This window comes from Apiotrichum porosum (assembly GCF_003942205.1).
Source record: "Apiotrichum porosum strain DSM 27194 chromosome Unknown scaffold_18, whole genome shotgun sequence".
NCBI lineage: Eukaryota > Fungi > Basidiomycota > Tremellomycetes > Trichosporonales > Trichosporonaceae > Apiotrichum > Apiotrichum porosum.
The window spans coordinates 169,184-186,264 of NW_021167125.1; the positions used below are offsets into that span (position 1 = coordinate 169,184).

Sequence of the window (17,081 nt, forward strand, 5' to 3'; positions counted from 1 at the left end):
TTGTTGGTGGTGGCCGAGTTGTGACCCTCCAGACAGATACATCCGGGGGACAACCGGCGGACCGGGCCGACGACAACAAACGCGGTGACCGCGTGGCCCCGGATTGGGCCAGACCGTGGGCAGTCACCTCAACCACGATGCATCGTCCGTCGTCTCTGCAGCTGTCCGCATGCATTCTACGTCTGCATCTACAGCATTCCACCCTCAGAAACCCTCGCTTCAGCAGTCGCAGGTGAGTACAGCGACTCGAGTTGACCCAAGATCCGCAGATAGTCCCCTGCGTCACCAGCCGTGTTAGCATTTCGTGGAATGGCGCACTCCGCACAACACGCTCACAGAGGAACTCTTGCGACCGCGGCCTCTCGACCTGCACCGAGTCGAGCAAGGTTGACGCAACATACCGAACCTTGCTAACGAGCCAGCGCGTGTTCACCGCTATCCATTGTCAGCTTTGATGTCGTCGGCGAAGCTCACCAGCAATATGGAGCGGTATACGTTCCAGGACGGCGAGGACGCTGCCGACCACCTCCTCGCGGTCCTCGAGCAGGGTTGAACGGTGGCTGACGGCCTGCGGACCAAAGCCGTGCAAGTTGGCATGCAGGTCTTCTCGGTGCTGAAGGATCACCATGCGGGTCATTTGCTGCGACATGTCAGCGAGCTACGCACGCAACGGACAGCTCACCTGGGTGACATAGATGTTGGCCTGCTGGACGAGGTAGGCATCGCGTACACCGGATGTGAGCGGGAATGGGAGGTCGCTGCCGGTATCCGAGCCGCCGAGCCCGTCCAGAGCGTGTCTGTCTGTCAGTACAGAGAGACGGGTCCTGCAGACAGACGTACAGTAGGGAGTGCTCTGGTGCATCACTCTCCAGACGTAATGATGCCGGACAATGTTCCATCAGACTGTTGACCTGGGCATTCAGGTCGTCGAGCTCCACCAATCGGGACCCCAAGGCCGTTTGTCTTGGGGGGTTGCGACGATCACGGCGGCGTTTCTCAAGAACCTCGCCGAGCACTGTCGGCAGCTGTCAGCAGCCACCAACCTTTTCAGCGGCTCTGAAACTCACATCTAAAGACTTTGCATGTATAGACAAACCCGCTGATGACATGGTCGTGGTCTGGCGGCGGCTCGACGTAGCCCTCGGGAGTGATAAACTCGTCGTCACTGGTCGTTCAGCCGTTGGTTGGACCTCTGGAATCCTGCCGACTCACAGTTCAACGGGCAAGTTCAACATTGCACACTCGTCCTCGGCGAAGGTTGGTGGTCGGTCATACAGAACAGTGATGGTCCGATCGCCATTGTATGTGATCCAGAATAAGCGCCTCCATTGCTCGCGCTCGAATGGCGGGAGAGCAGTATAGGTCTAGCGGTGAGCTTGGAAGGCAAGTGGTACGCGTGTGAAACTTACAGACTCGACATGGAAGCGCTTAGCGCCCATGATGGATGTCAGTATACCTCTGATTGAGGTTGCGGTGAGCTCGTGGCCCATGAGGGCAGCGATGAGGACGACAAAGTACAGCATGATCCCTGGCGGTTAGCTTTGTGTGGAAACGTGTACAGAGATTGCCCAAACTCACCGCGAGTGACGGTGAATGTCTCCACTTCCTTCATCTGCCACCCTTTCACATGCGAATAGCACATGTGCACCAGGTGCCTAGCCTCTTCCTTACTCATCGGCACGAGCGGGGCTGGGAGCTGCGCGACAGTCACGCCGATGACGCTCAGCACCATCGCAGTCCACTCTTCCTCGCCTGGTTGCTCCTCTCTCCTGCAGCGGAGGTCCGCCAAAAATGACGGCCGATGCAAGATCGGTGTGAGAGGGTAAATGTACTCAAAGTGGAGGTCGATGAGCTTGTACAGCAGGCCACGAGGAAGAGTATTGTCCAGGGGGTTGGCCGGGTTATGGGGGTACGCTGGGTAGGTGGTTGTGAAGCGTGGTGCGGTTTCCGCGGACGCGATCGAGGGATGCGAAGGGGCTGAGGGGACCGAGTACGGGGTGTGGGTGGGGGCATTGAGAGGTGTCTGGTTGACAGGTGTCTGGTGGTGGAACGGCTGGTGTGGTGTCGTACTGTGGAATCCATGTTCACTCCTCGGCTCATTGGCCGCAGCAGCTGGGCGCTCCTGCGATGCCTCACGGCGTTGTTCCTCCTGCACCTTCTTCACGTATCAACACCGATTAGCACAATACAGTTCGACGAATTGGGCAAACAACTCACTGGCTCTGTGGGCCTCGCCGTCTTGGGGTCCGCGTGAAGACGCCTGAACAAGTTGAGGACTGTATGTCGCACGTTTCCACTCACAAGGAACATCAAGAGCGAGACACTGACTGCAACTTGCATCCAGGTCAGGCGCGTCGGGGGCAGGAGGGGGCCTGTCGCATCGTATTCTACGGGTCAGCACACATTGTACATCCGCCACCATGCTCACTTGCGTGCCCTGCAGGCTGGCCATGGGTGTCAGTACTGTTGGGGTGGACATGACGGTGGGGGGGGCAGAAGTGAGACGCACCGTCACAACTCTCTGTCTTGTCAGCAATGTCCCGCGAGAATAGGACTCACGTGTTTGCCTTTTGATGGGCTCTTTGGCCTTCCTTTGGCGCTTCTGTGACCGCGTGGTGTCCTCGTCGTCTGACATTGTATCAGCAGTGAGTGAGTGCTTGTTGTGTGACAAACGAGCAGAACGAGACGGAACAAGTCTGGAGCATCCCCGGCCCGATAGGTGTTGGGGGTGAATCGCCCGGCGGCCAATGGGTCACGTGACAATTGCACCCGATGCCCTCCGCCAGCCATGCTGCCACATGGCCACATGGATCCATGTGCCAAGCATCAAATATCAGCAGTGTGAGACACAAAAGCGGGCCGTTCGGGCTGTCTTGGCCGAGCATGGGGGCTGAGACAGAGGCTGCTGCCACCGTTTTTGTCGCCACAATGACCAGATCCAGCACTTGCCTCGTTTGGTCAAGATGGGTGTGCCAACAGACGGTCACTGCGGCCAACTATACGGCTACTTTTGTTAGTCTAACATCGAAATTAACGCTTGAGCTGCAGGGTCGCACATGGTGGACGGGTGTGTCGACGTGTCTACCGTGCCGCCTGGGTGGGCCATTACGTCCTGCTGTAACCAATTAAACAACATGTGCCGTTTGGCACCAACAAACGGCGCCCATGGAGGCCCCAAAGTGCATCCACAACGAGTGGGATCTCGTGAGCAACTAGACATGGATGCGCACGGACTGGGCGGAGAGACATACTGCACTGCTGCTCACGAGGGACGACCCCCTGGCCACTGAGGGCCAACGGGCAATTGGTTCTTGAAATGTGTTGTCGAGAGAGAGAAGATCATGCACTGTCACATGCCTCCTCCATGCTCCACCCCAGACCCAGCTGCCTGATATACCACGCTTAATGTTTCTGTGGGTTCCTCGCATCTTCTCCGCCAAGACGCCGCTGGTCGCTGGCTTCCAGTATGTTGGTGGTATGTTGGCAGGCGTGAGCCTTAATGGGTCAGCATACCAACATTCTGGAATCACGTGACTACTGCCTCCTATACGTATGGTCGTGCTCCTTCCATTGGCTCTCTCCCCACCCACCCGTCTCCTCTCCCGCTTCTCTAAGCCGTTGATATACCTCACACCCTCGCTGACTGCTCGTGGCCACACTAATGGATCAGGCGGCAATGTCCGTTTCAATGTGCGGCTCAATCACTTGACTCACTGGGTTCTGGGTCCTGGGCGGGGAAAGCCACCCGACACGCGCATGCGGGCCCACATGTCCTGATGCTTGTTGTGTTCACCCGGTTCCCGTTGCGCGTTGCCGCATGTGCCACCGGGTGGCGGAGAAACAGTCCAAAGGCCAAAGGCGCGTGCCAAGACAGTCGCCGCCAAAAAGAAGCTCACCACGATCACCACTGCACCACTGCTGGATCGTTGGATTTCGCCAGTCATGCCAGTCACCCATCCCCCGCCACTCAAACCTCGTGACCACCACAAACCACTAATACAAGCACCAGGTGACCCTAGCACAGAAGGAAGAAGACACCACCTCGTGGCGCTAAAATGGCATGGGCATGAGCATGGCCCAGTATGTACAGTCCATACATACAGAGCAAAGCCGGTTTGGCTCCACATGCACACCCCCGCAAAAGAACGAGTAACGCGTCGGACGGTGTGCGCCTGCCGTAATGCGGGCTGGCACGAAGCTTTAGTGCATTCCCCGCAATTCTCTCAAGTGCCCGCGATCACGATCAGGTTTACAGAACGACCAACGCGTGGCCTTGAGCGAAGCGGCCAGTCTGGCGGGTCCTTGATCCGTGTTCAGCGAGAGACGCAGGTAGCATGCATACTTATAGCGTGCGCTCGGAAGGGAGAAGGGGGTTTCCCGCCACACACAACCATGCGCGTCTTTCGAGCATCACGGTCACTGGCCACCGTCGTCGTCGTCGTCGTCGTGGCGGCCATGCTCTCGTGCGTCCGCGCCGCGGGCGACACCTACCTCATTGGCGTGGGCAAGGCCGACATTACGGGCCCCGTCGTCGAGATTCCGTTCCACGGGTACGCGGTCCTCAGCCAGGTCGGCACTGGTCTCCGCCAGCGCCTGTACGCGCGTTCGTTTATCATTGCCGACGCGGCCAACCCTGCCGACAAGTTCCTGTACATTGTGGTCGACACGCAGGCGGGCGACACGGCGACGCGCCTCGGCGTCCTGGAGGGACTCAAGGCCCTGGGCGGCGACTATGCTGGGTTCACACAGAAGAACGTTGCTGTCATTGGCACACACAGCCACAGTGGGCCGGGCGGGTGGCACAACTACCTCCTGCACCAGATCCCGGTGCTGGGTTTCAACAAGCAGTCGTACCAGGCAATCGTGGACGGGTGTATCCAGTCGGTCAAGAATGCACAGGCGTCCTTGACCAAGGGGACGCTTACCGTGGGCACGGGCACCGTGCAGGACGGCAACATCAACCGGTCGCAGTGGGCGTACCTCGCCAACCCGCAGGCCGAGCGCGACAGCTACGCCTCGAGCACAGACACGACCATGACTGTCCTGGGCTTCAAGCGCAGCAGCGACGGCAAGAACATGGGCATGCTCACATGGTACCCCGTCCACGGCACCTCGGCGTACAACAACAACACGTATGTGACGGGCGACAATAAAGGCGTGGCGGCGACCATGACGGAGCAGGCGTACGCGCAGGATGCCAACTCGGCGCCCGGGTTTGTGGCGGCGTACTCGCAGGCAAACGTCGGAGACACTTCGCCGCGCGTCCTGGGCCAGTGGTGCGACGACGGCTCGGGCCAGCAGTGCTCGCTCGAGGCGAGTACCTGCGCCGACGGGACGGTCACCAACTGCAATGGCCGCGGACCGTTCTTTGAAAAGGGCGACCAGGGCTTGTCGTCCTGCTACGAGATTGGCCGCAGGCAGCACGTCGCTGCCAAATCCATCTTTGACAGTCTGGCCACAAACGGGACCCCCTTGGTGGGAACGTCGGTCAACTCGTTCCACTTCTTCAACGACATGCGCTACTTCCAGTTCCAGCTGCCCAACGGCACAGCCGTGCAGACTTGCCCTGCGGCGCTGGGATACTCGTTTGCAGCGGGGACATCGGACGGTCCCGGTGTGAGCGACTTTAAGCAAGGCGACGCGGGCCTGCCCAATGCCCAGAACAATGTGTTCTGGCAGGCCGTCTCCAACGTCATCCAGACGCCCAGCGCCCAGCAGGTCGCGTGCCAGGGAGCCAAGCCGATCCTTCTCGACGTCGGCGAGATGATGGCGCCGTACCCGTGGATCCCGAACATTGTCGACGTGCAGCTCCTGCGCGTCGGCCAGCTGGTCATGATCGTGTCGCCGGGCGAGGCGACGACCATGACGGGACGGCGGTGGAAGGCAGCCGTGCACGACGCGGCCAAGACGTCCGGCGTGACCGGTACCGGCGTCGAGCCCATTGTCGTCCTCGGCGGCCCGGCAAACTCGTACTCGGGCTACATTGTCACCCCCGAGGAATACGAGGTTCAGCGCTACGAGGGCGCCTCGACCATGTACGGTAAATGGACAGGACCGGCATACATGAACCTCACCGTCAGCAACATCAACTACCTGGCGGCCGGGAACACTGGGTCGCCGTCGCAGACTCTTCTGCCACCCGATAACCGCGGCGTCTCGCTGTCCTTTATCGCTGGGGTGGTGTACGACAACCCGGCCCTGGGCAAGAGTTTTGGGCAAGTCCTCACCCAGCCTGCGGGGTCGTACGCGCGCGGCGCGACCGTCAAGGCCGTCTTCCAGGGCGCCAACCCGCGCAACAACCTGCGCTTGGGGGGAACGTTTGCCGCGGTCGACCAGCTCGTCAACGGCCAATGGACGCAGGTGCGCTCCGACGCAGACTGGTTCCTCACGTACACGTGGACGCGGGTTGACGGCCTGCTGGGATCGAGTACGGTGTCGCTGGCGTGGGAGACGGCCGGGGACGGCGCGCCGGCGGGCACGTACCGCCTGCACTATTACGGCGATTCGAAGACGCCCATCACGGGCTCGATCAAGGCGTTTGAGGGTGTCAGTAGCAGCTTTACGCTGGTTTAGGTTGGGTTCGTTGGGTCTCTGTAGTGTGTAGGGTTGTACGAGGGGGTTTTGTGCGAAATGCAGTGTGTCAATCGAGTATGGCAATGGTGCGGGAATGAAGGGGAGTCTGTTAGCAATGAGTGGCACATGTCAGTGACCTTGCCGTCGTGGCTGCAAAGCAAGCCAGGCGAGCCGTCCCAGGCTGCTCTTTGCAACAGCCCTCGTATCCCCTTGTATTGTCCTGGAACACTGACACGTCCTCGCTGACAGCCTCGTCCGCCTGCCCCGGGGAACACAATGAACAAGTCCTTGCCGTCGTGCTCGCTTTTGCCGTACACGTCGTCTGGTCGTTCCTGCCCCCACCACCCGTTGTACCCCCGGACCGCACTCGCGCGTCCACAACGAACAACAGCCGAAACAATGGAAACAGTCGAAACAGTCGGTGTGGACCAACTCCTGCGGAGACGCAGGCGGACGAACGATTAGGGTGACCAGCCGCGGGCCGTCGAGTGACACAGAAAAACTCTGTGCTGTTCGGCAGCGAGCACACCCTACGTGTCCACTTTTTGCCCACCTTGAACCTCTAGCTCCCTCAATATCCATATCCACTCATGAGCGATCGAGCGAGGCTGCCTGCTTGCTTGCTGTCGGTCGACGCGTCCGTTTGGTCGTTCTCCCTCCCACCTCCCTCCTCCGCCACTGGCCGCGGGTGCGGGGCACTAAGCGGCCCTTGCCGCCGGACGAGATGTGTGGAGGTTCGAGGTGGGCGAACGCGCGGTTGCGCTTATTTTCGGAATTCGGAGGCTCTGGAGATCACAAAGCCTACGACCCGTTTTGGAGCGTGGTGTGTGGGTGTGTGAAGGGGGGGTGTGGCCATGTCGACGAGACGAGGTTTTACACGAGACAGAAAGCATGTAAAGTTGCAGGCACGTCTGGACGCGCGTGTTTGGAGTTGGAACAACAGGACGCGCGTGCATGGGCCATCTCTGCGTTGCTTTTGAGGCAAAAAGAGACAGGGCGACGAAAACTTGCCGGGCCCTTCTGTATACCTCTTCGGCACGTTGATAGGCAACAGGTCCCCCCGCGCCGGCTCGTTGATCGTTGACAAGGAGCCGGTGGTCAGCCTCCGGCGCGCGGCGCGTCTAACTGTACAACTGACTTGCCAAGGCCATATTCTATAATGTCTTTGACGCTCGCTCGGAAACTCGGAAGGCTGCCCTGTGCCGCCCCGAACGACACCCTGCAGAGAGGGATTTATGAGGGAGGCCGGATGTAGACAGACACATGCCTGACAGACCACCACAAGTTGTCGCACAGCTGACCGCGCCTGTCCAGACCTGCAGACACATGGTTTACCCAGGAACCACCACCACAAAGCACAATGAACCAGTAGCCAGTAGCCAGTGGGCCAGTGGACAAGGTATGCACACCTATTCAAGTGCCTCTGCCCCTGTGCAGCGTCAGAATCGAGTGGGTGAGCCGCGAGCAACGAGCGGAGTGGGGAATGCGGAGCTTGCTGCGGGCGGCCTCAATGTGCGGCTGGACGCCACACTGGCTGGAGTGGGTGTGTGGGTGGGAGATTGGTGGGTGTGTGGAGCTGCTCGTCGTGTCAGTTGACTCTTGTGTGAAGATGTGAGAAGGAACTAAGAGACACAGAAGCCTGTCCGGGGGGGTACAGGAACATGCAGAAGAGGATCTGACACCTGGGGGGGTTCCAGACAGGGGCCATGCACATTCCCTGCCACCAGGCTGACAGGAGCCCCGGAGAGCAAAGAGAAGAGTGCCGAGATTGTGCAAAAAAGGTGGGACGGGCCACGGCCACCCACCTGCCAACAAAGAAAAACGGGCCGTGCACAGGTCCTTTCGGGTCCTGTTGTGATGGCCTCTGCCAGTCATGATCCGCGGCCTGTTTGCAGCGTTGGGCGATCGTGAGCGATCCCCCCACTTTTCCTGCCGCTGTGGATTGTGGCAGTCGTAGCTGTTGCCGATGTGCATGTGCTTGCCGTTGCCGCGAAACGATGCTTTGTGCTGCATGCATGGCACTGCAGAGACCAATGTGGTGTTGTGAAAAGGGCCGCTTCTTCGGGACATTGAGAGACCCTCTCCTCCCTCGTCCGGCTACGCTGCGCACCCGGCCAGGCCGTCAGCAGGCACCACACCCCCCCCCCCCCCCCCACCTCTCTCACGCCACCACAGAGATCCCTTGTGTCCCCCCGCATTGCCCATTCCGCCGTCCATCTGCCGCACCGACATTCTTGTCGCCCCTTCTCCCCACCACATCACCCAGCGAGCAAACGCACAGGACACGCGCCTCGATTCCCTTCTGCCTCCCCCCCTCTCACGCGCTCACAGCGGTCTCCGCCGCCCAGTTCTCGCCCGTCCCGCTGCCTAGAACGCGCTCGCAACCAACTGCTCTTTCCAAGAACCCTCTCGCTCGCTGTCCAGAGTCAATCTGTTGGGACTCCACACTTTTGCTGTCTCATCATCCACTACCTCTCCACAACCCCACACTAGTGGCCCCAATGTCACAACAACAACAACAACATCCACAATCCCAGCCCCCAGACGTCTCTGCCAATGCAGCAGAGGTGGCAAAGGCTCCCCCCCGCTCAAAACTTGCGTAAGTGGACCATGATGAATCACCCCAGGGTACTCCTCTCGGGTCGTTCTTGTTCTCGGCGCTCGGCTTACCTCTTTGCTCCCCTCCCCAGCTGCAAGACATGCCGTGCTATCAAGGTGAGTGCAGCCCCTCCAATAACCCTCGTCGCCGGCATCCTCATCCCCAGCCCGCGCCGAGGCCGCTGCTGACTGTCGTCCCATAGGTCCGGTGCATCCGTCCCCCAGAGCCCAACACCCCCTGCGCACGTTGCAGTGAGTTGAAAGGGAGCCTGGTTGCTTTTGCAGTGGCTGTGCCTGCGCGCGCCTCGTGCTCTCGGGCAACTCTTTTGTGCTAACAACCCTCGCAGACCGGTATGGTCTTGTGTGCAACGACCCACCTGTCATCAAACGCAAGGGAAGGCCACCCAACTCGCGGTACGTAGTGGATGTTGCCACCGGTGACCGCACACCTGGGCTGACTCGGATGTACAGCCGACACGAGCTCGCCCAGCAACAGCAACAGCAGCAGGCGCAGCAACAGCAGCAGCAGCAGCAGCAGCAGTCCGAGTCGAGCGTCGTCACATTTGACATGAACCCGCAACACGCCCCTGCTCACCCGGGCATGCACACGTCGCCGCCCAAGATGTCCGTCGATGGGTCCATCGGCTTCCCCTTCTCGCTGGGTGGGTACCCGCCGGCCGCGCCTCCGCCACCACAGCAGCAGGTGTCGCCGCACTCGCTGCCGCACCCGCACACCATGGCCAACAACTCTGGCATCTCGACGGGCTCGTCGCTCAACGCGACGGTGTCGCCCACGTCCCAGACGTACCCGTCGCAGCGCGGCTCCAACCACACGCTCAACATGGCCGAGTACCTCGACCCGACCGACAAGGACATGCAGGTGTGTGCGCCAAAGGCCCCGTGGTTCTCCAACGCCCCCGCACGACCACGTCGCCGCGCACCGTCGTTGGACCCCGAGATCGACCGCGTCAACGAGAGCGACGACCCAGTGTCGCTCCGCGCGCTGAGCGAGGTCGAGGCAAACTCGTTGGTACAGCTCTTCCACCAGCGTCTCAACCCGCTCGTCGCTGTCCTGGATGCCCAACGTGAGTTACACAGGCTCCTCGGAGGATCCCGCGCTGACAGCACCTTTTTTTTTTACTCCAGTTCACACAATGCACTACCTCCGTCGCACCTCGAGCGTCCTCTTCTCCACTGTCCTCGCGTCGAGTTCCCGCTTCTTCCGGCACGACCTGCACCCGACGCTTCTGAGCCACGCGCGCACCGTGCTCGACCGTGCGCTGCAGGCCGGGTCGACGGACATTGGCGTCGTCCAGTCCCTCATGGTCCTGACATACTGGAAGGACCCCGAGGACACGAGTGGCTGGATGAAGGTCGGCATGGCGATTCGTCTCGGATACAGCCTGTTCTGGCACATTCCGCGCACCGAGCCGCTGCCCGACGACGAGATGGAGGCGCGCGAGATCCTCAACGCTGAGCGGACATGGTTTTGCCTGTTTTCGTTTGACCGCGGCCAGTCGTACGTCCATGGCTTGCCGACAGTGATCCGCCTCACGGACCATGCCGACCCGGAGGTGTGGTCACGGCAGCACCTGCACCTCGGCCCCAGTGTCGACATGCACATTTCTGCCTCGATCCAGCTGTGCAAGCTCAAGGACCACTGGGGAGAGGTGTGCGAGTCCAAGTGCTCCGACCCGGCGTACCTCGAACTGGCGATCGAGACGCTCATGACACAGTGCGACGCGCTGATCCACAAGTGGTTCAACAAGGAGGCGCCCCCGCCGTGCTTTGACACCGACGTCGAGCACGTCCTGCTGTGGTCCATCCTGGACTTTATGTTCATCATGAAGCGGTTCCACCTCGACATGGCGCCGCACGACCAGCTGCGCCTCGACAGCTGCCTCCACATTGTCGCCCGCGTCGCTGACGAGGTCGACATTCTCGCCAGCAACGGCATGCTCGTGATCATGCAGGATTCCGCAAGCTGCATGACCTCGTCGCTCGTCGTCTTTATGCGCAAGGTGGGTGCGACGGTTGGGGACTCGTTGACTAACCCGCGCAGCTGTTCCGCTTCTCGGACCGCTCCCAAAAGTCGTACATCCTCACCATGCTGCACCGCATCCTCCTCGCCCACGCGTCCGTCACCAACGAAGACTCCAAGACGGCGCCGGCGTACGTCGCGCGCTTTATCCGCCGCGTCCTGTCGGCGCTGTCGGTCGAATCGCGTGCCGGATCTCCGGGCCCCGGAGCCGACCTGCTCAACGGCTCGTCGCACGGCCAAGAGGGCGGCGTCGAGGTCGACTTCTTCGCCGAGCTCGGCCTCGAAGAGTTCATGCACGTGCCAGAGTATGTGGCGCAGAACGAGGCAGACGACGGGCGGTACTGGTACGTGTCGCTGGGGTGGGACCTGAAAGAAGAGCCATAGCGTGGAAACCCCATGCTGGCCACTAAAAGCTGGAGATTTAAACGTGTCAAATCGCTGACACTGTCTCCAGGGCCAACATGCTCCTCTCCGAAGTCCTCCCGCGCAACGGTGACATGTGACAGTGACAGGAGGAGGAGGGCTGGAACGCGGCGAGAGGGAGGGGGAAGGCGAGGCGGTTGACGGGGCACGGGTAATGATGGCAGAGACGACCTCGCAGCCACTGTGTGGTCTGTCGGGAGGTGTCAGGTCGATGGGGGTTTTTCGGGTTTTTGTTCTTACTCCTTTTGAAGAGATCAGAGAGCGGTGGTGTGGTAGTTTTAGCGCAAAGTAGCTTTGCTTGTGAGTAGTGTGTGTTCTCGTTTGTATGGTAGGAAGCGACATGTCAGCAGTTGTACACAACAAAACACACAACCAGTCGCCGAGCGTCGAGTGACAGAATACATGGCATGAGGGGGTTCGTGATGTCTGGTGTCTCTACAGGGTTGCGTTGGTTGGTTGGTTTCGATGGATGGCAGAAGGTGTGTTGTTTTGTTGCGTTTGGATGCGTTTGGGTGGGCCGGGGGAAAAGGGACCTTGTTGTGGTCGTGACCATTGGGACAATGTATGGCGGTATTTGGTGAGTTTGGGTTTGTGGGTCATGGTGGCGAGGAGACGCGAAACGGTGTGACGAAAGGAGAGCACGGCGGGAGGCTGGCGCGAGGAATGGCGAGATGCCCCGCTCTTGCAGAAGCGGGGGGAAAACGGTTCCCTCTAGTACCAGTGATCGCGGTCGTAATACTCCTCCTCGCCGCCCGCGACGAGGCGACACGCGGCGATGGCGCGGTCGAGCACATCCTCAAACTTGACTTTACCGGCCTTGACGTCGCGGCTGCTGCGGTTGAGGGTGTCGCCCAGGCGGTCCATGTCGACCTTTGCGAGGAAGGTGATGGTCTTCTTGGCCTTGGGTGCAGAGCTGGAAGAGCTGGACGAGCTGGCCTCGGTAGCCTTGGCGGCGGCGGCGGGCTTGGAGCCGTTCTCGGAAGCCTTGCTCTGGCTGTTGGCCTGCTCCTGCTCCTGTTCGTTCTCCTTCTCCTCCTCGGCATCGCCCACGACGCTCCACACGCCCGCACTAGAGCACATGCGCTCGCCGCCGACGGCCATGCAGCCGTCACAGGGGGCGGCGAAGACGTGACGCGGCGACCAGGCGCGGAAGGGCGGGGCGGTGCATACGACGCCGGCGTGGGCACAGCGCGCGCACTCGGCACCCTTTGGAGCGCTGCATGCTGTCAGCTAGACACTATGGATATCATAGCTGGATGAAAGGAGGAGGTGGACGAAGAGGGCCAAGGGGCGCAAGACGCCAGTTGCGCTATCACGAACGTGGGCTCGGGTGGCGAGTGGGGGGGCTGCGACGACTTACATGCTACGACGGGTGGTGACTGTGGGATCCCAGACGGCGGTGGCCATGGTGTGTATTCGTTGCTCGTAGAGGAGGATGGTGATGGAGGTGAAGACAGGGAGGGAGAGAAAGAGACGACGAGATCAGACACACGGACGCGTCACTCCAATGTGCAGGCAGCCCCGCCGCTCCCCGTCATCATCGCCGCCGCCGCCGCCATCAGGTGGACAGGTGGAGGTGGAGGTCTGTGCTTTGGGTGTGTAAATAAAGCGTCAAGGCGTGCACAAAATAATAGGCGTGCACACGAACGAGGCCACTAGGAGGATGGGTCAACCAGGTGGCACCCAACCGATGCGACCGAGGGAGACGCTATATACAACTCGAGCGAATGCATGCAGACCCCTATGACCACTCTGGGTACGCCGCATCCTCCCGCCAGTCCTCGCGGAACCACTGCAAGAGGTTCATGGCCTGTATCGGGTTTGTCAGCCTCACAACTCCGGGTAACCCGAACAACAAAATGCGACGCCACGGCGAGGCAAAGGTGGTGCCAACAACGGGCCACCACCACCTGCCAGATCTCCTCTCCTCACCGCACAGAGATCCCGCCACCACTTGCTCGCTTCTGCCGCACTCACATCACCGTCGCTTAGCGCCGCGCCGTTGAACAGCTCGTCGGCAAACTGGAAATCGGACAACAGGTCAAAGCCCGTCGATCCCAAAGGAGGAGCAGCAGCACTGGACGCGTCTGTCACATCGATGTGGTGTCCGTGCTGCTGGCCGAGGTCTGGATGAAGCTCGGCCACGCCCCGCCTGGGCGACGCGGCAAGGCTCCTGGGCGGCAACACGCGCTTGTTGCGAGCGCGAGTGAGGACAGCTTGGATCTGGTCGGCCAGCTCGTGGAATGTGCCGCGCTTCAGCATGGCTGCCAGTTCCTCAATCTCGCGACCGGAGCGGCGGAGGTCGACAGACTCGGGCGCGAGGGTCGCAAAGCGGATGAGCAAGCGCGCGGCAAAGACCATGGCCACGTCTGCAACGGTCAGCTGGGTCGGTAATCGAAGCATCAGCTGGTAGTTTTTTTGACTCACGGGTGTTGCTGTTGGCAGCCAAGAAATGGTCCTTGTAGCCCTCACTCGCAACGGCCATGTGGATGAGGATGCTTGCCGATTGAACACACTTGCTCAGCGCCTCACGGCGCTCCGGGATGAGAGCCTCGACGTCGCGGGGAGACGTTACGCCGTACAGCAGTCTCGCGTTGGTGATCAGGCTGGGTGTGAGTTTCAACGAAGGCGAGCAGCAACTCACATGGCGTGGTTTTTGCCCGTGATGAGAATGTCGCGCAGGAAATGGCCCTCGGGAAGGTTCAGGTGGTCTGAGACAGGATGAGCAAAGGGAACCCTCCCAGGTCGGTACTCACCGTAATGCGCCATCCACCGCTCAAACCATCGCTCAAAGAACTCGTTGTCCTTGCCGACCTCGGCAATGGAGCGCGCCATACTGCTATGGGGCGGCGGACCAAACACCAAATGGGCTCTGTGGCGACCGGCCAGCAACTCGCAGGCAGCGACGAGGCGTCCATCGAGCTTGGTGCTCAGTGGGTGCTCGAGGAGCTGTCGCCCGAGAGGGATACTGGTCTCGTCACCAATGAGGATGGGGCGGCCGTGGTTGAAGGCCATCCTTGGAGAAATGTCAGCAAAGGGTCCCAATGGGATCCAACTCACTCAAACTCAAACTTGCACACTGCGAGCCAGACGCGCGCGCCAACGACCACTTCACGCTCCGCCTCGAGTTCGTCGGCGCTCTTGTGCGCGCCCATGCCGGTCTGTACCAGGTGAGGGAGGCAGCGGTAGAGGCACCTCTCCATTCTGCAGTAGCGATCAGCGACACATCCCAGACCTAAACACTCACGCCATGCGGAACGCATGTCCGCCAGGTCGCCACTCGGTGTCTCCGTACGCGCTCAGCACGACTACATAACGTTAGAGCCATCCCGTTCAGATGTGATACGCACCCATGGCCTGGATCGCTTCGAGGTCCATCTCTTTGGGTGCAGGCGGCGCAAACAAAGTCTCCTTGGCTAAAGTAGTCAGCACCGGACCGTCGTAGCCAGATTCGACTCACCCATCCATTCGGCACGTTCCTGCAGCTTGCGTTGCAGTTCCACCACCTCGTTTGTCTGCTCTTCAAACTTGGCTCCTACGGCCATGACAGTGGTCAAGGCCAGACTGCTCCTGCCCCTCAGACTGTCCCATGTGTCCCACTCTGGGTCGAAGATGGGTAGCGAGTTGTGACAAAACTTGAAAAACGTCATGAGCAGTCGGTGCCCGCGGGCCGCAGAGCACAAGCCTGCAGTCACGGGATCGGTAGGTGTCTCCCCTACTCCCAGAGCACCGACACTGGGCAGAGACGCTGGACTGGCTTGATATTCGTCGCCTCGGAGTCGCTTGACTGGCCGTTCCGGGGAGGTGACACTTGGGCGCCGCGTGTCGGCAATGTTGCGCATCTTGTGCATGGGCGCGAGCCGGGCCGCTTCCAGCAAGGGATCTTCATCCACCTCGCCGCCGCTTGTTTCCTCCACAGGAGCGTCGTGGTAGCTTGACGGCTGTGCGCGTCGCTCGGTTCCATCGCGCTCGCGCTCGCGCTCCCGACTCGTTCCGTCGTCATGTTCGCGTTTGCGTCCAAGACCCACCGACAGGGAATGGTAGTGCGCATCGTCGCCCGCGAGCGGGGACATGACGACGCGCGGCTGGTGTGACGAGTGGACGCTGCCTACTGTCCCCGGCGTGGAAACGGCCTTGTATTCGGAACCACGGCGGTGGGGACCTCCCGCGGCCAGCAGCTCGCTCAGCTGCGACTGCACGCGCCCCAGCTGTTCCGCCATGGCCTCCATCTGCGTCTCCATGTCTGAGAGGCGACTGACACCCGTCAGCAGCAGTCACTATACCAGAGGGGTGGTCACGTACTTCTCCACCAGGGTGATCTTGCTCTTGCGCCGTCCGTCAAAAGTACACTCCAGCCCACCGGTGACACATCGCTGGCATGGCGGATTGTCGCGCCCCACGCATTTGAGCTTGCTCCTGTAGCACGAGTCCTGCGAGAATGAGGTCAGATGGGGGTAGGCAGCTTGGTGTGTACGCACGCATGCCTCTGTTGGCTTGTCAGCATAAACAAGGACGCAAGACCGCGCGCAGGGACGTACTGTGCTGCTGGCTCTGGCTCTGCTGGGCGGACAGGGGCGTGCCCTCCAAGCTCATCTTTCGTCGTTGGAACGACACGGTGACCGACAATCTCGCGCGCACAAGTGGATGCGCTTCCTTGGTGTCAGAGGGATATAAGGAATGAGAGTGACGAGGAGACGGACGAGATGGATGCTCGCCGGTGTTGGTGAGCCTCTCCTCTACGGCGTCACGCGGGCCGGACCGGTCTCCGCAGTCGTCCCCGGCTGCGGTCTTGTGGCACCGGAGCCACACCCCACGTCCGATGCTGAATGCCGAGATGTGGGATGTCCTCCTTCATGTCCCAGCCTTGCGCGCATGCATGCATTTACTGCTTATTGTATGCTTCCTTATCGCCGCACGCACGCGAATCAGCGACAACTTTGCCGCCGCCATATGCTTGCACTTGCGTAGGCGACCGGGGCGCCTCCGGTTACCTTGTTGACATCGTCGAAATCTCGGCCTAGCGCCGACCCCATGGCTCTGGATATCGCTCTTGTTGACCAGGCAGCTAGAGGAAGCAGGCCCAACGATCTCAACTAGACAATACCTCTCCCCATGTACCACAGCCATCACAGCCACAACCACCTAGCAGTGGCGTGTCCCCAGTGGCCGAGCACATCTCAGCCCGGACCTCGCCGTCGACGCCGGCACGCCTTCGGGTCTCGTTCAGCTCTGCCCAAAAGGCACTCGCGGCATGTGTATGGTCCGCTATTGTAACACCCTCCCGTCGCACACAGATGGCAGAACTGAACCGACTGCGACGGAGAAAGCATACGTCTGCCTGGTCTATTGCCGGCGATGGGCGAGGGCATGCCTCGATTGTCTGTTATGCGCAGTCAGAGGACCCCGCAGGAACCTTTGAGGGAATGCTCTGTGTGACGATCTACAC

General features: G+C 60.6%; 5 protein-coding genes across 5 annotated transcripts; 2 read left to right on the top strand and 3 right to left on the bottom strand.

Annotated features, from left to right (window-relative positions):
* Positions 1-188: 188 nt before the first annotated feature.
* On the bottom strand, positions 189-2,635 carry EHS24_003724 (uncharacterized protein; the record flags this gene model as incomplete). The annotated part of the gene is made up of 13 exons (XM_028619373.1): positions 189-277; positions 337-435; positions 475-640; positions 683-797; positions 841-1,015; positions 1,068-1,165; positions 1,213-1,364; positions 1,410-1,528; positions 1,579-2,158; positions 2,302-2,387; positions 2,429-2,444; positions 2,510-2,517; positions 2,560-2,635. 13 exons carry the CDS (start codon positions 2,633-2,635, stop codon positions 189-191), a joined length of 1,779 nt encoding a protein of 592 aa, XP_028472242.1.
* A 1,757-nt stretch (positions 2,636-4,392) lies between these two features.
* Positions 4,393-6,573, top strand: EHS24_003725 (uncharacterized protein; the record flags this gene model as incomplete). The annotated part of the gene is made up of 1 exon (XM_028619374.1): positions 4,393-6,573. One exon carries the CDS (start codon positions 4,393-4,395, stop codon positions 6,571-6,573), a length of 2,181 nt encoding a protein of 726 aa, XP_028472243.1.
* Positions 6,574-9,907: 3,334 nt separating this feature from the next.
* Positions 9,908-11,715, top strand: EHS24_003726 (uncharacterized protein; the record flags this gene model as incomplete). Its single annotated transcript, XM_028619375.1, has 4 exons — positions 9,908-10,256; positions 10,318-11,192; positions 11,234-11,556; positions 11,667-11,715. The coding sequence occupies 4 exons, from the start codon at positions 9,908-9,910 to the stop codon at positions 11,713-11,715; spliced, it is 1,596 nt and encodes a 531-aa protein (XP_028472244.1).
* Positions 11,716-12,346: 631 nt separating this feature from the next.
* EHS24_003727 (uncharacterized protein) lies at positions 12,347-13,042 on the bottom strand (the record flags this gene model as incomplete). The annotated part of the gene is made up of 2 exons (XM_028619376.1): positions 12,347-12,851; positions 12,996-13,042. 2 exons carry the CDS (start codon positions 13,040-13,042, stop codon positions 12,347-12,349), a joined length of 552 nt encoding a protein of 183 aa, XP_028472245.1.
* Positions 13,043-13,376: 334 nt separating this feature from the next.
* Positions 13,377-16,228, bottom strand: EHS24_003728 (uncharacterized protein; the record flags this gene model as incomplete). The annotated part of the gene is made up of 11 exons (XM_028619377.1): positions 13,377-13,445; positions 13,613-14,004; positions 14,063-14,241; positions 14,280-14,651; positions 14,696-14,839; positions 14,883-14,943; positions 14,986-15,051; positions 15,096-15,889; positions 15,938-16,065; positions 16,114-16,121; positions 16,174-16,228. 11 exons carry the CDS (start codon positions 16,226-16,228, stop codon positions 13,377-13,379), a joined length of 2,268 nt encoding a protein of 755 aa, XP_028472246.1.
* Positions 16,229-17,081: the final 853 nt, after the last annotated feature.